Source organism: Clarias gariepinus, chromosome 7 (genome assembly GCF_024256425.1).
Source record: "Clarias gariepinus isolate MV-2021 ecotype Netherlands chromosome 7, CGAR_prim_01v2, whole genome shotgun sequence".
In the NCBI taxonomy this organism is placed as follows: Eukaryota; Metazoa; Chordata; class Actinopteri; order Siluriformes; family Clariidae; genus Clarias; species Clarias gariepinus.
Window position 1 is genome coordinate 5,583,356 of NC_071106.1, and position 13,876 is coordinate 5,597,231.

The 13,876-nt window shown below is 37.8% G+C and overlaps 1 protein-coding gene across 1 annotated transcript in view; it reads right to left on the reverse strand.

Moving 5' to 3' along the window:
* Positions 1–2,241: 2,241 nt before the first annotated feature.
* The window catches only part of gmps (guanine monophosphate synthase), a 31,785-nt gene continuing 20,150 nt past the window's right edge, over positions 2,242–13,876 (reverse strand). Inside the window, exons 14-16 of the mRNA XM_053500821.1 lie at positions 13,689–13,819; positions 4,725–4,897; positions 2,242–4,183 (exon numbers count right to left, since the gene is read on the reverse strand). Of these exons, the coding sequence (XP_053356796.1) occupies positions 4,082–4,183; positions 4,725–4,897; positions 13,689–13,819 (406 nt within the window). The 3' untranslated portion in view covers positions 2,242–4,081. The remainder of the gene's footprint in view (positions 4,184–4,724; positions 4,898–13,688; positions 13,820–13,876) is intronic.

The following is a 13,876-nucleotide window of genomic DNA, read 5'->3' on the forward strand; positions in this document are numbered from 1 at the left end:
GCCAAGTGACAAGAGTCTACGAGATGAACCACAGCAACTCCAAAGACATTAACAACACATTCTTGCTCAAGGGTTCGAATTAATTGTTTTAATGCCATTATACACACACACACACACACACACTCACACACTCTCTCTCTCACGACATGACACGCTCTGATACAGTAACTGGATCACAGGCATTCCTCAGAGATGCTGCTGTTTATGAAGTCCAACGTGTCACTACATGTCTCTTTAATCAGCAGCTGACAGCTATGCACCTGCACACACACACACACACACACACACTGTACATCTACAGTAAATCCCTCCTGAGTTCACACTCATGTCAACCTACTGTACTGTACTTACACTAACAGTTTTCACAATTGATAAATAGGAAGTTTTTCTTCAAGGAGACGTGATGAAACATTTTGTGGAAGGAGTCTCCAGTGTCAGGAGGAAAACCCAAACCAAGTCTTCAGATCTTGTTGACTTCTCGCTTTAAAATGATGAGGTAAAGCGCAGTATTGTGTCGAGTCCCCCAGTGGCACTGGGGCCGATTTGCCCCCCTCGTGGGCGTGGCTCCACAGAGTCCCTGGAGGTGTGCTCTGGTGTTTGGCGTGCTGCGGGTTTTTCAGGGCGGGGCTTCCACGGATCGCAGTTGTTTGTCCAACAACCTCGAACTCTTCGGGTTGTGACGCACTGGGAGGTATGGCGTCTTTCTTTTCTAGTGAGATCGGACCAGACGTCTGGCCTTCGGCCCCGAGGCCATGGGTGAACCTTAGGAGCCCAAAATCCTGTCACCAGTTTATCATCTTCAGGTTACGGCTCATCTGTGTATATAATTATTATTTCCATTTCAAGAAAGAGGCTGATGAGAGAACGACGGTGTATAGCTACATAAGCAAGAACTGGGAACATCAACATGTTTCGCAGACGTTTCACATCATTAAATGGAACGTATACAGTTGCAGTCAGAAGTTTACACACATTTGGGTTACACCCTGAGCCAGAGTGCATGGGCGAGACCAAAAATTATCAACAAAAATGATGTGCTGTGGAATTGAGAGCGGTTGTGGCTCAATCGGTAAAGGCTGTGGGTCAACAAGCTTCCATCATTAAAAAATGTTTTGAGCTGAGCTGTGAGTCACGAATGCACTGCTGGCTTCACTTCTTCATCAGAAGTGACTCCGCGTCCTCCTAGAGCTGCTCTCATGGGGCCAAACAGATGAAAGTCTGAGGGAGTGACATCAGGACGCTTTAACATCCTCAAAATGCGCTTTGCAGAGCGTCAGCACCCGCGAATGTTTGTCATCATCCGGCTACTTCTTGATGGCAAACGGTGGTCCGAGCTTCCTTGAACTTCTCCATCCGTTCATACACACTTCTTAATAAAAAAAAAAAAACCAACAAAAACAACACCTTCTTCATTCTGCGTACCAAGTCTTCAATAAATAACGGCAGCAGGTACACTTTTAGACCATGAAAAATTAATCACTTCACGCTGATGCTCTTTTTGCAGTTACAAATGAACTGATGGACCACGTCCACACCTGCGTGATCGGGGAGACAGTAGGCTTGAACGGAAAGAGCTGATAAGGCAGGGTAGTTTTAATATAACCAGGGTGTGAATAATTTTTTTTCTTAAATCACCCTCACACTTTCAAGCATTTGAAGGTTAAGGGCTTTGATCAAGGACCCAACAGTGGCAGCTTGGTGGTGCTGGGGGTGAACCGGTCATCTTCTGGATCAGCAGTCCAGCACCTTAAATCACTGATCCACCCTAGCTCTAAAATTATGACAAATGTCTTAGCAATACTTTGGTCAGAAATGCATATTCACCAAATTTTGGATTAATAATCTGCTGGAAAAGTGCTAATAATCCCGAAAAAAGTCCAAGGTCTTTCAAAACTCTTCAAGAGTTTTGTTTGATAGTGTTCAATGGATTTCTTCAACACACTGTACAATGGAAAAGTCCAAGTAGGACGGTAGACTTGTACAAGTCAGGGATGTCTCTCAGAGCCATTTCCTAACTACGGCAGACGAAAAGATCAGTTTAAACAACTGTATATATTAAACTGTAGTTATCAGGAGATGAAGCCACTTTGCTACTCCGCTTTATCAACCACCTCATTATGTGCAGGTAGTTAATTATTTTTCCTGTAACTGCATGATGTCTGGTGTCTATTCCCTACTTAGTACCCATACAGACTTCATTACAATTCAAACACCCTTCAAAAAGACGAATAACGCAAAGTGTACATGGACTTCTTTATTAAAGCTCAGATCTCATTATACAAATATCAGTTCTTCGGGAAACTGCATGCAGTGGCTTGGTTTTTGAGGCACAATACTAAAGGAAAAAAAAAAAAGCTTTTTTGTTCTTTTATTTTATACAAAAAAGAAAAATTTAACAGATTTGCATAAATCAAACTGAACACCATGTCAGATTGCAGCTGAACCCACTACTGAAACGAAATTCATAGTAATAGTATTTTCTTCCGAGTAGACGCATGTAAAATGTACACGTAAAAAAGGCGATTAGACACAGAGAGAGAGAGAGAGAGAGAGGGAGAGAGAGAAAAAGAGAGAGATACAGAGAGGATAAGAGCAAAGTTTGCGGTTAAGACAAGGAACCAGTCCACCTTTTCATTGATTTTTTTGTTTTTTTTTGTTTTGCTTTTGCTATTGAAATGATCGTGTAATGAGACGTACATTACATAAGACAATAAATAGCTAGACGTGATATTCATCGTTATGTTATGACACTTCAAATCTTATCTACATCAGGCATAGATTTGCACCGAAACAAACCTCTATGTATAGTTAAACAGAACTAACCTGTAGCTCCTCCCACTTTCTATAGATTTATTTGAGAGAGAAAAAAACAAACAAACATGAGAATTGAAGCATGTTAACAGGTCATGTGATCAGTGCTAAGCCGCTTTCCCCTCCCCCATCCTTCAGCTAAAGCTTCCGACATCCAGCTTCAGGAGACGCTACACAAGAAGCAAAGCAAGCCTCAAGGCATTATGGGTAAAACGATTAAAACAGATGAATATATGATATGATACAGTTAAATGTGCAAACGATGCTCACGCAGCAGGAAGCAGACGCAGATATTTTCTCAGGCCAACACCAAAAGAAAAAAAAATGCAGCATGTGTTAGTTCAGTTTTTTTTTTCACATCCCTGAAATGAAATAAAAAAAAAAAAAACACAAAGGAAAAAAAAAAAAAAAAAAAAAACCAGGCACAAAAGTCCAGGAAGCTCGACCGCACCGGGAAAAGCTCCTTCACAGCACATTTCGCAGATCTCGAAAATCTCCAAATGAAAAAAAAAAAAATTATAATAATAATAAAATAAAAATCAAAAAGGCAGTTCAAACTTCTACCCTAGTCTATTTGGCAAATAAAGAGAATTGGTCACATGACAGGAGTAAAGCTGATGAAAACATGAAGTAGTAGCGATGAGAAAATCATACTAGAACGATGCGCACATACGTGTGTGTGTGTGTGTGTGTGTGTGTGTATTTTCTAGGGAAGCATCAATACCAACCCTAGTACCGGCATCTTCCTTTGAATGTTTTAATAGAGAGCGCCACCTACCTCAAACATGAAACATGGCTAGAGCAATTCATTTCTAGCAGCACACGCACACACTGAACTAACTCATCATTTCATTATGCCCTGATTACATAGCACTTAAGTGCTTAAATTATTACATCATCAGCTTTATTAATGCATCCCTAGATATTTCTGCAAGCCTCTGAGCCTGGGACTGTCGAATATACAAAACAGACGAGTCTTATTTAAAATTATAAACAAAACCATAATAATATTAATAATGAGCGCCAGAAAAAAATAGGCGGTGTTAAGTGTGTGTGTGTGTGTGAAAATCACAGTACTGGCTGCTAGCGTAGGGAATGTTGTGTTCTGTTCCTTTCTGTTTCACTGAGGGTGGAAAGTTTATTGGTGAGTGAGGAAACATTGTAATGGAAGGATGAAGAAATAGCAAAGGGAGGAGGAAGTCCAGGAGAGAGAGAGAGAGAGAGAGAAGGATGAGGAAAAGAGCCCCGGGAGTTAAGCGCTGTCTCCACTCTACTCCCACTCTGTGGTTCCCGGCGGTTTGGACGTGAGGTCGTACATCACTCTGGAGATGCCTGGGATCTTCTTAATTTCGCTCACCATTTTCAGCACCACCTGCAGCAAGACAGGAGGGTTATTATTATTATTATTATTATTATATTCCTCCCACTCTACAAAAACATCCATTCTTCCTACTCCGTTCTAAAATGAATCCCACACGGCATTAACGAAGTCATAGATCATACGATAAGTAAACGATCAGTCTAATCACAATCAATGTTTTCAAGCTTGGGTTTCTCACAAACTAATTACACCTCCGCTAAAACAAGTGCAGTTTATTATCATCATCAGATGATTTATTTTTTTTTAAACCACAGCAGGGTAGTTACTCTGCCTCGGCGAGAAGGTTTATAATAGTATTAAAACTAAAAGTTTGCCATGTCTGTCCTGTAAACTGAAGGGGAAAAAATATATTGCATGTAAACTATAATTACATTTTTGGAACCTGCTGCCATTCATTTTAACAGGAACAAATGGACAAAAAACTGAAAAAAAAATAGGCGACTCCTTGATCTCAGATTAAAACCCCCTGACTCATGACCAGAACTGAATAAATGGACTCCGTGTTCGTGGAACACGATGACGACACACTCACCTCCTCGGGGATGTGGTTATCGGGCGTGGCGGCGATGCCCGTCATGAAGTCGCTGGTGATGAAGGTTCTGATGACGACGGAGCGCCTGCACGAAGGCTGCTTCTGCAGCGGGTCGCGGTCGAAATGCAGTGGCACGAGGATGATGGGCATCTGACTGATCTTACTCGAGTAGCCTGACGACACACACACACACGGTTAGCTGAGCTTTCATTCACTTGCTTTGGATTTGTTTATTCTCCTACGATTACAGAGTGCTTTCTCATGTTTAAGTCATATTGAAATCAAATAACCAGCATATAAAGTTGAGTTAGACTGCAAACGTTAATGGAATTTCCACAGGTAGAATGAACAAGCAGCATATCAAATGATTATCCACAAAACTTTTATGAAAGGCGTTTCCAGTTGAGCACCACACATACTTGACTCGGTAGAGTTAAATTAATGTTAGCTGTAATTGATTTCTGGAGACCATTTTGATTTGCATTATTCCTACTTTGGCAATAATTGTTTCTATTAGGAATGTGTTGAAAGATATTTTCATCAGGAACACAACTGTTGCTTCACTGTATTTGCATGGATTTGTAACATCTACCCCATCATCGTTTCACCTCAGTTGAAAGTAAAGAGGTAAATTAATAAATAAACATTAGAAATGGGCCGATATAATATAACATAATATAGCTTACAATTAAACTACATAGATTAAAATGTAAACCAAGAAACTTTATGTAAATAAGAGGTTGCATTATAACTGATTTTCATATTTTTAAAATGACATACATCATTTTAATTTAATTTAAATTGTCTATTTTCCTATTTTTTTTATTTAAGCCTAAATAATTACATAAATAGGATATTAGTTTCCTATTAAATTAGATCTTAATAAAATAAAATTTCCAACAATAACCATCCAAATATTGAAATATTAAGAACCCCGCTTTAACAAAACTATGGAACAGTTATTACATATTAAAAACACATTTAAATGCACTTATCTGCTTCATCTGCACATGCTTTATCGGACCATGAGTGTTATCACACTGAAGTTCAAAGACAACCAGAAATATATTTTTTCTTCAAATGCTTTACAACACTTTAAAATTGTTAATATCAAACACTTTTCCCTCTGAATTTTTATACCAATATAAAAAGTGTTTGAGTGTATATTATGGGGTTAAAAAATAACTTCTCCTTTGGCATTGCTGGCCTTCGTCAATTTCCACTGGTGTGTTTTCCTTCAGTTGCTAAGAAATTTGATCTTCCTACAATGGATGTTAAAGTCTTTGATGACTCGAACACAGAAGTTGATGAGGAATCATTTGGATATCTGTTGACACGACCAGATCTCGGTGTCCTAGAAATTGTCGTTCCAGGCGCAGCAAACATTGATGGTAAAGTGTTTATTCTGTTATTTTGTTATTCACAGCAATATTCACTGATTTGCATAGTCTAATATGGCTATTGGACTAATTCTTGATAGCTGTGTAGCATGATACCACAGTAGCATGAACAGTTAATCAGACAATTGATATGGTTTATATTTAAGATTCTTTAAGCCCAAGCTCATTAGGAGATACTGATGGTTTGTCAGAGTCCGAAGACACAGCAATATTGATTAAAGGCTCTCCTGAAAAGAATCCAGCAGACGAATGTCATCTTGCCCAATTAAGGGTCACCAATCTTGCCTTTGAATTACACCTATATAGAATGACTTTAAAAAATAAAAACATTTGGAACTATATATTTGTTCATTTATAATCCCTGCATGATATTGCATCATTTCTTCTCCAGATGATCGAAGATATCCTAAAGAGCAGCCCTGGAGGAGAAAAGGTCTTAATATGCCCGCACCAAAGGTCTATCAGATGCCCAAAGACGTGACATGCTGAAAATCATAGTAGCATATCTGACAAATGAACATGCGCAAGTTGTTCAGACATTATTCTGTAAATTGATGTTCATGATGTCATGGGTTAAATGTATAATTATAATTTCTTCCTTTGTTTTGTGTGTGTAGAACAAGCCTTTCTCAACGTTTAAAGAAGGAATATGCAAAAGGAATCATTTCCCTTTTTCCATGTTTGGCTGACCCCAGAATGTAAGTAGCGATTGCCTCTTAATATTTTTGTTTTACAGGAAAAGGAGACATTCTGTATGTTGCAGACTAAAGACTATCTTTATTATAATTGATGTGGCATTTATAGCCTAAGGCCCAGATCACCTTTTTTTATTGTTTTCGGTTGGTAGTGAGTTGGCGGAAAAGCGCTCAATGCATTCATGTTTTTTCCCCATTGTCCAATCGAATAAATGCAGAGACAGGCCTTCTGTTGTGGTAACCAATGTTTACCGTTGTTTGGATACTGCTTCGGTGTTTTTTTGTTGTTGTTGTTGCTATGCACTGCTGTTTCTTTTTCCAAAATTTGACCGAAGAAAAGCCAATGCTGTGTGCCTTGTGTTTTCAGAACTAAAAACCAAGTTTGGTGTGATCGGGGCCTTAATAGGGTAATGTATAACTGTTCCGGTAATAGGAGCATTATTAAAATGCAGAAGATGGAAGTGGATATTTGGCATGGAGGATTAAAACACTGCAAAAAGAACCATTCGAAGGACGAATTAAGCACGTCCGGCAACCACAAACAGGTGCAAGATTTGATGTTAATTCAATACTTTTATTAGTTTGACTAATATTTATTAGATTTAATATTTATTTTCAAATGAATATACAACTTGCTTATTTTCTCTTCTCAACATTTGTGACTTGTCTTTGAAGTATTCTTTTGTTCCAAATTGGTCTGTCCTTAAGTCATATAGTGAATGAGGTCTCATGTTACACAGCATCTCTACAGGAAAATATTCTCTGTTCTTTTAAAATGCATTTTTTTGTATAACCATCAACGTTGGGCAAACCTAAATATTACTCTGGGATATATGCACGTTTTACATCTAGTTTCATTTATCTAGTTTTGGCATCAACGCCTTGTGCTGGAAAAAAAACAATAGGAATTACAAATGTGGTTTTCATATTGGTCTAAGCACTTTAGGTGGGCCAACTGCTGACAGACATCCCTTCAAAGAAGACTCCTTTCTGACTGAAGACCAACTGTGTCAGGAAGCAATAGCCCTAATGAAGCAAACGGCTGAAGAGTCAGTGGTAAAGGAAAAGATTAACACTGGGATACCGCCAGAAGCTACCCTACAGAGTTCAACTGATATTCTATCATTTTTTTCTTCTTTTTGGTGATGCGACCTTTACAGTAAAGTTGTTGGAGAAGTGATCCACCAACCTTGACTATGTAAAGCTGCTTTGACTATGTAAAGCTGCTTTGCGGCAATGAAAATTGCTAAAAGCGCTATAAAAATAAAATTGAATTGAATTGAATTGAACCTAAAGCCAAAGGTTATTGCACAGAGCCGTGGCCTCACACAGACTTGCGAGCTCCAAGAACTCATCCAAAATGCTGAAGCCACTGAAGTTGAAGGGACCTACACTTTAAATTACTTAAAAGGAAGTTGTGCATTCATGAAAGCATGAATAGTTTTACCTTGATGAAATTCACAAGATGATCACATGCAATCGATGTGCAACTGTCTGAATTCATCTGTTTCTTTAACATTTCTACCCTGATCTTTTCACAATGGCCTAGTACAGGACTGCATATTTAGAGTTTAAAACTGTTTTAATTTGGGAGTCTGAATAACAAAAGCATCTTTGATATGCTGTAGGTAAAGTTGTACTGTAGGACTTCAGTTCAGTATCTGTAGAGGTTTCACCCAAATTCATCCACACATCTGTAGCCATTAAAACTAGCCATAAATGTGCTCTTATACTGTATCTGTATTCAGTAATAACTAAAGTACTGTGGTTAATGTATTTACACTGAGACCTCTTCCAAGTCAAGTTAAGTCAAGTGATTATGAGGTTATGCTTAAACCGTTCTGCCTATATACCAAAAAAAGTGTTTTTTTGTGTGTGTCTCTAGGTTGGGATAGCAACATGTCTTCCATTCTGATCCTGGTTCACCTTTAGCTACCCTCAAGTCAAGGCCGCAAGAGACCGGTAGAGACCTCAGCTAGACATGCATGTGATCATCTTGTGAAGTTCATCAAGGTAAAACTACTAGTTTAAGCTGATTAAATGACCCTATTTCATAATTATTTTAGTCATTGTGTGAACTTGCTTTTTTCTCAGACTTGCTTACTTCCCTTACAGATCACTTGTCCTCCAAATTGTTGTACTTGTGCTCTTCTTTTCTACCTCGCACATATATTATAATAATCTGTTGGAACGTCCTGGAAGTATGTAATATAGAAACGTAATATTGGTGGAAGACATAACAGTATCTTTCTTTGTGCTGTTTATTGACTTTTAACTGTTAAGTCACATTGGCACTAATGTGTTTTCATTCTTTCACAGACTGGTACCGGTATCCAAGGGCACTTGGATAGCATTGGAGAGAGCCTCCAGCCGTATCTACTTGCTGTTGGGTCAAAGAATAGTAGGGTCCATTCTTGGTTCATTGTAATTTACCAACATGCTCTACCCTGTAAGGCTGCTCATTCATTGGCGTGTGTTGATGAGCTTTTAAAAGCTCCTTTTGTTTTTGGAAAAAAATTCTCACCTTGTGTGGCTTTGCTCTTAAAAACAAATATAGTAAACAGTTGTGCAACAGTGGAAGCTGAATTTAAAGTTGCTGGTATTGCAGAGACAACTATTAACTATGTTGTTGATGCTCTAGAAGAAGTGGTTGGAGACATTCATAGTGAAACTTAAGAATCGGTAGAAAACAGCCTATCCTTAGAGGAGCCCATAAAAAGCGTTGTTTAGTCTCAAATTGATTAGTATTTTGAAAAAATGCTAAATCCTTCTGCATCATTAAACACTGAAAGTAAGAGAATGCGGTACTTTTAAGACAAATAAAGAAAAATACATCCTGTTGAATATGTTCTTGGAACAAGATTTGCAATGGGGCCTAACAGAACAGTTGGAACTTTTGCCCAAACCATTGTTAAAGATAAATTTGTCTATATACCGATTCTTAAGACATTATAGTCCATTTATAAGCACCTAACATTACAGATATGATGGAGAGAGATTAACGGCAAAGACCAAATTGTCTTTTTGACAGACACGATGGAGAGTTCTTTAAGAATCATTTACTTTTCTCAAAACAGAGACATACAGTACAGTTCAGATCCAGCTTTTTAGGGGCTATCTATTTTACCCTTAGAAATATTTCCCCTAAATACAACTCAAGTTTGCTAAATATACATTTAGCCACTTTATTTCATGCACAAGATAACATTCTAGAGCGGCTTGTCCAGGATATCTCAACACTGGAAACCAGTGGAATTTAGATTTCTTTGATTACACAGTTAATGGAACAATACAGGTAGTAGTACATGTTACAGGTGACAACCTTGGTGTCCATTCTTTGCTTGGTTTTGTGTAATCATTTAGTGCAAAGACAGAGCAATCCCAGTCTGTCTTATGTATAGAAGTAAAAAAAGTCTTGTCTGCTGAATTCATTGAAATATTTTCACACCACTGAAAATGTTTCAGTCGATATTATGCACGACATATTAGAGGGGGTAGGTCAATTTAGGATAAAGTTACTAATTCAGCACCTAATTAATATTTACACCACATCATCAGAAGTAAACAAGATGAATTCAGAGTTTTAACTATGGTTTTATGGAACAAAACAACAAACCTCCGGGTGTACAATTAAGAGACGGTTCCAATGACTTGGGCTTAAACGCCACTCAGAGCCACCCATTATCTTTGGAAATCTTGTGCATCCTAATGATCTGCACTAGGGCTGGGCGATAAAATGATAAATGATATGTATCGCGATAGACACTTGATCGATATCAATTAAAAATGTGTTTGATAAAACGTTCGATAATTTTGATTCTTTGTCGGAAGAAAACAGAGGTCGTGAAGCTAGTTTGGTTGCCGTCATGCGCACTGGCTCCGCGACCGGCACTATCACCCTGAAGTAGTACGGTCGCAAATCAGGAAGTATAAAAGGAGAAAAGATGGCGCTGATGGGAAAGACAAACGAGTCGATGCATGTTCATTCTTTTATTTACTGCGTCGTCAGGCGATATTACAAACTTCCGGTTGGAATCCGTACTTAAAATAAACCAAAAACTACTAAAAGAAAACAGGTCCAGGCTCTATATTCCAGCTCATCTTACATTTCCGCGTTCACGCACATTGGACTTCATTACCCACAAAGCATTGCCTGCACTGGACTACACACCCGTAAACAGCTGCCGTAAAATCAACCTCTCTCCCGCAACAGTGGGTATAATTGTGTAAACTCTTGCTCTCGCGTGAGAGAGTTCTCGCTACTTCCGCGTTTGAATTTACCGTTCACGCTACAAGGGCTAACTGCTAGTATTCTGGTCCGCTTCCGGTTGCCCGTGAGAGTTGCATTAACAAAGGCACTCGCTCTCTGGTAACCTAGCAACGTAGGGAGTGATACACTAACGTCAATCATGTAACAGTGTTACGTTTGCTTGCGCCATGTCGTTGTCTCATGTTGGTCTGCTGGATTCCTCTTCAAAAGTAAAAAATGCACTTATTTTATTACACTTTATTAGGCATTTCTTACATTTTCTTTCTTTCATTTTGCACCGTAAATGTTAAGAGATAATTGTTAAGTGTTCATTGTGACTTTAGACTTATGTTTACATTTAAATTATTTGAGTTTTCCATGGTTATTGACATTTCTATCTTAATAACTGAGGGGACTATTATCAGAGGAAGGTTAAGTTTAAAATAAAAATGTTTAAATGTAATATTTTTTTCCCTGGTCCTTATTTTAAATGGGTCTTAAAAATATCAATAATTATCGATATCGACCGATATAAAACACTGATATCGCGATACAGTTTTCAGCCATATCGCCCAGCCCTAATCTGCACTGATATTTGTTAATTTTATTGCTTCAGATAGTCAGTATTGTGTTTTCTTTAGTTATAACCACTGACATCACAGTTTGTTTAAGCATTTGTTTCCTAATAAGAACTTGTTGCCAGAGCACCATCTATTGGTGCATTACCTTAGTTGTATGAAGAAAATTGGACCACTGATACATTGTTGGTGTATGTGTTATATATTTAAGCATAACGTTTTTAAAAAAGCAGCTAAAAAGCTTTAAAAATATAACAAAAACATTAGCAAAGAAACACCAGTGCGAAATGGCTTACATTTGGCAAACATTTGATCCAAATGCCATAAAATTCGGTCGTAGAAAAACTGTCTCATTAAACGAAATGGAAGTTGGTGCTGAGATGGCTGAAAACTTGATGTGCCTCTGTGGACTTAAGTGCTAAATGTGAAATGGGTCAAGCGCTGTGGAAACACTTATCGTTCAGGGTTGGCAGTTTGTGTTCAAGTTCAAAATGACATGCCTGTAGTTCATGTAATCCAGAATGATCACATCCTTTTAATGACAGCTGCACTGAAAACGTCATCGTTTGCATGAACATATTTTTGCTTACAAAGTGGCACATGTCACAAAAGCACTTTGTGTTTTTTTATCAGGTATATTTTGCACCAAAGTTGGTTGACTTCCTGATGTCTTATGGTTGTGATTCTGATTTGTTTATTGTACCATATTGTTTCATATAATTATTTTTCATCTCCTCCATTATATTAGCACTGCTTTTTATTTCATCATTATTTGTCACAATCACAACACGACGACACAACCTCAATGACAAGTGAATTAAGTGTAATGTTTGGAGAGGAGCTTTAAAATATTAAATTTTGAGACACGAGTATACAGTTTGTTGTTGGTTTTATTTTAAGACTGAAAAGCTAGTTCTTAATTTTAGGGCTTTTTAAAGAGTAAAATATGAATGGTGTAATTCAGAGGAATAACTCTGAAGAGAGTTAGTTATTAATTGTAGTCCACTCATAATTGATGATAAAATTTACTCTACCACAATTTCTCTCTCCTCCAGAGTTGTTTAAGTTCTTCTGAACAGAGTTAAAAAGTAGCAGAGTAAATTTCAAAGATAAATATAAAAAGAAAGAGTAAAAAAAAATATTAACTCTAAATGAAGCAAAATTAACTCTGAAAAAAAAAACTAAGAGGAGTAACTTTTACACTTTTCAGAGAGGGACTAAATGTAATTGGGCATAAAGTGAAATTTACTGTAAACTTAAATTTACTTTTTAGTCATTTTTGAAATATACAGAGTGGTCTCCAGTGTGTGTGTGTGTGTGTGTGTGTGTGTGTGTACAAACAAATGATGTGTAGATTTTTTTTTTTTTTTTAATGAGCCAGTTTCCCTGTTCCCTCTCCTAATGTGACATCATGTAAGAAGAGCCCCTCCCTCAGTTCTGCTGTTCTCTTGAGGGGCGTGGCTCAGCAGTAGGACATTTACGTACATAAACACTGAAATGGTGCACTTGAAAAGATTAAATAAAAAGAGTTTTAGGTGTATTTCAATTTGAGTATTAACACACACACACTTTGGGGAATCTCTGGAATCTGTGTTAACTTTAACGTTAAAAAAAAAATAGTAATGTGTGACCATTAAAAATTGAGCTAAAATATTTGGACAATAAGTTGCATTACATTTACAAAACTGATGAATATTTTAGCATTTTTCCCGAAACATTTCCAGGATTGTAGAAGCTCATGAAATCACAAAGCCTTAAATTTTCCTCCCTAAGACTTCGCTTTAGTCACTTGGTCCAAACAGACAGGACATTAAAGCCCCTTTATTAATAAGTGACCTGGATTACACACTGTTAGAACTAAACAGGACAACTTTAAAGGTTATTTTAAGCTCTGCGCGAGTCTCAGAGAATCGTCAGCCTTATAACTTCGAGCTTTAAATTGCAGTGTTATATATATATAGATATATAATTTTTTATTACACACTCCTTTTCCCCTCATTTCCAGTCACTTTCCGTTATCCTGTAAAAACAGTGTCTCTTACCCGACTCCCTGAGGATGGAGTGGGCCACGAAGTCGGCCTGTCTGAGCGTGCTCAGTACGCCTGTGGTCAGGAAAGTAGGAGTGATGTCTGTGGGAGGCTCCTTTACATGTGACCCGAACACATACACAACTCTGAGGAAGAGAAACAGAGAGAGAAAGAAATAAAGTCATTATGACGGGAAGTGTTTT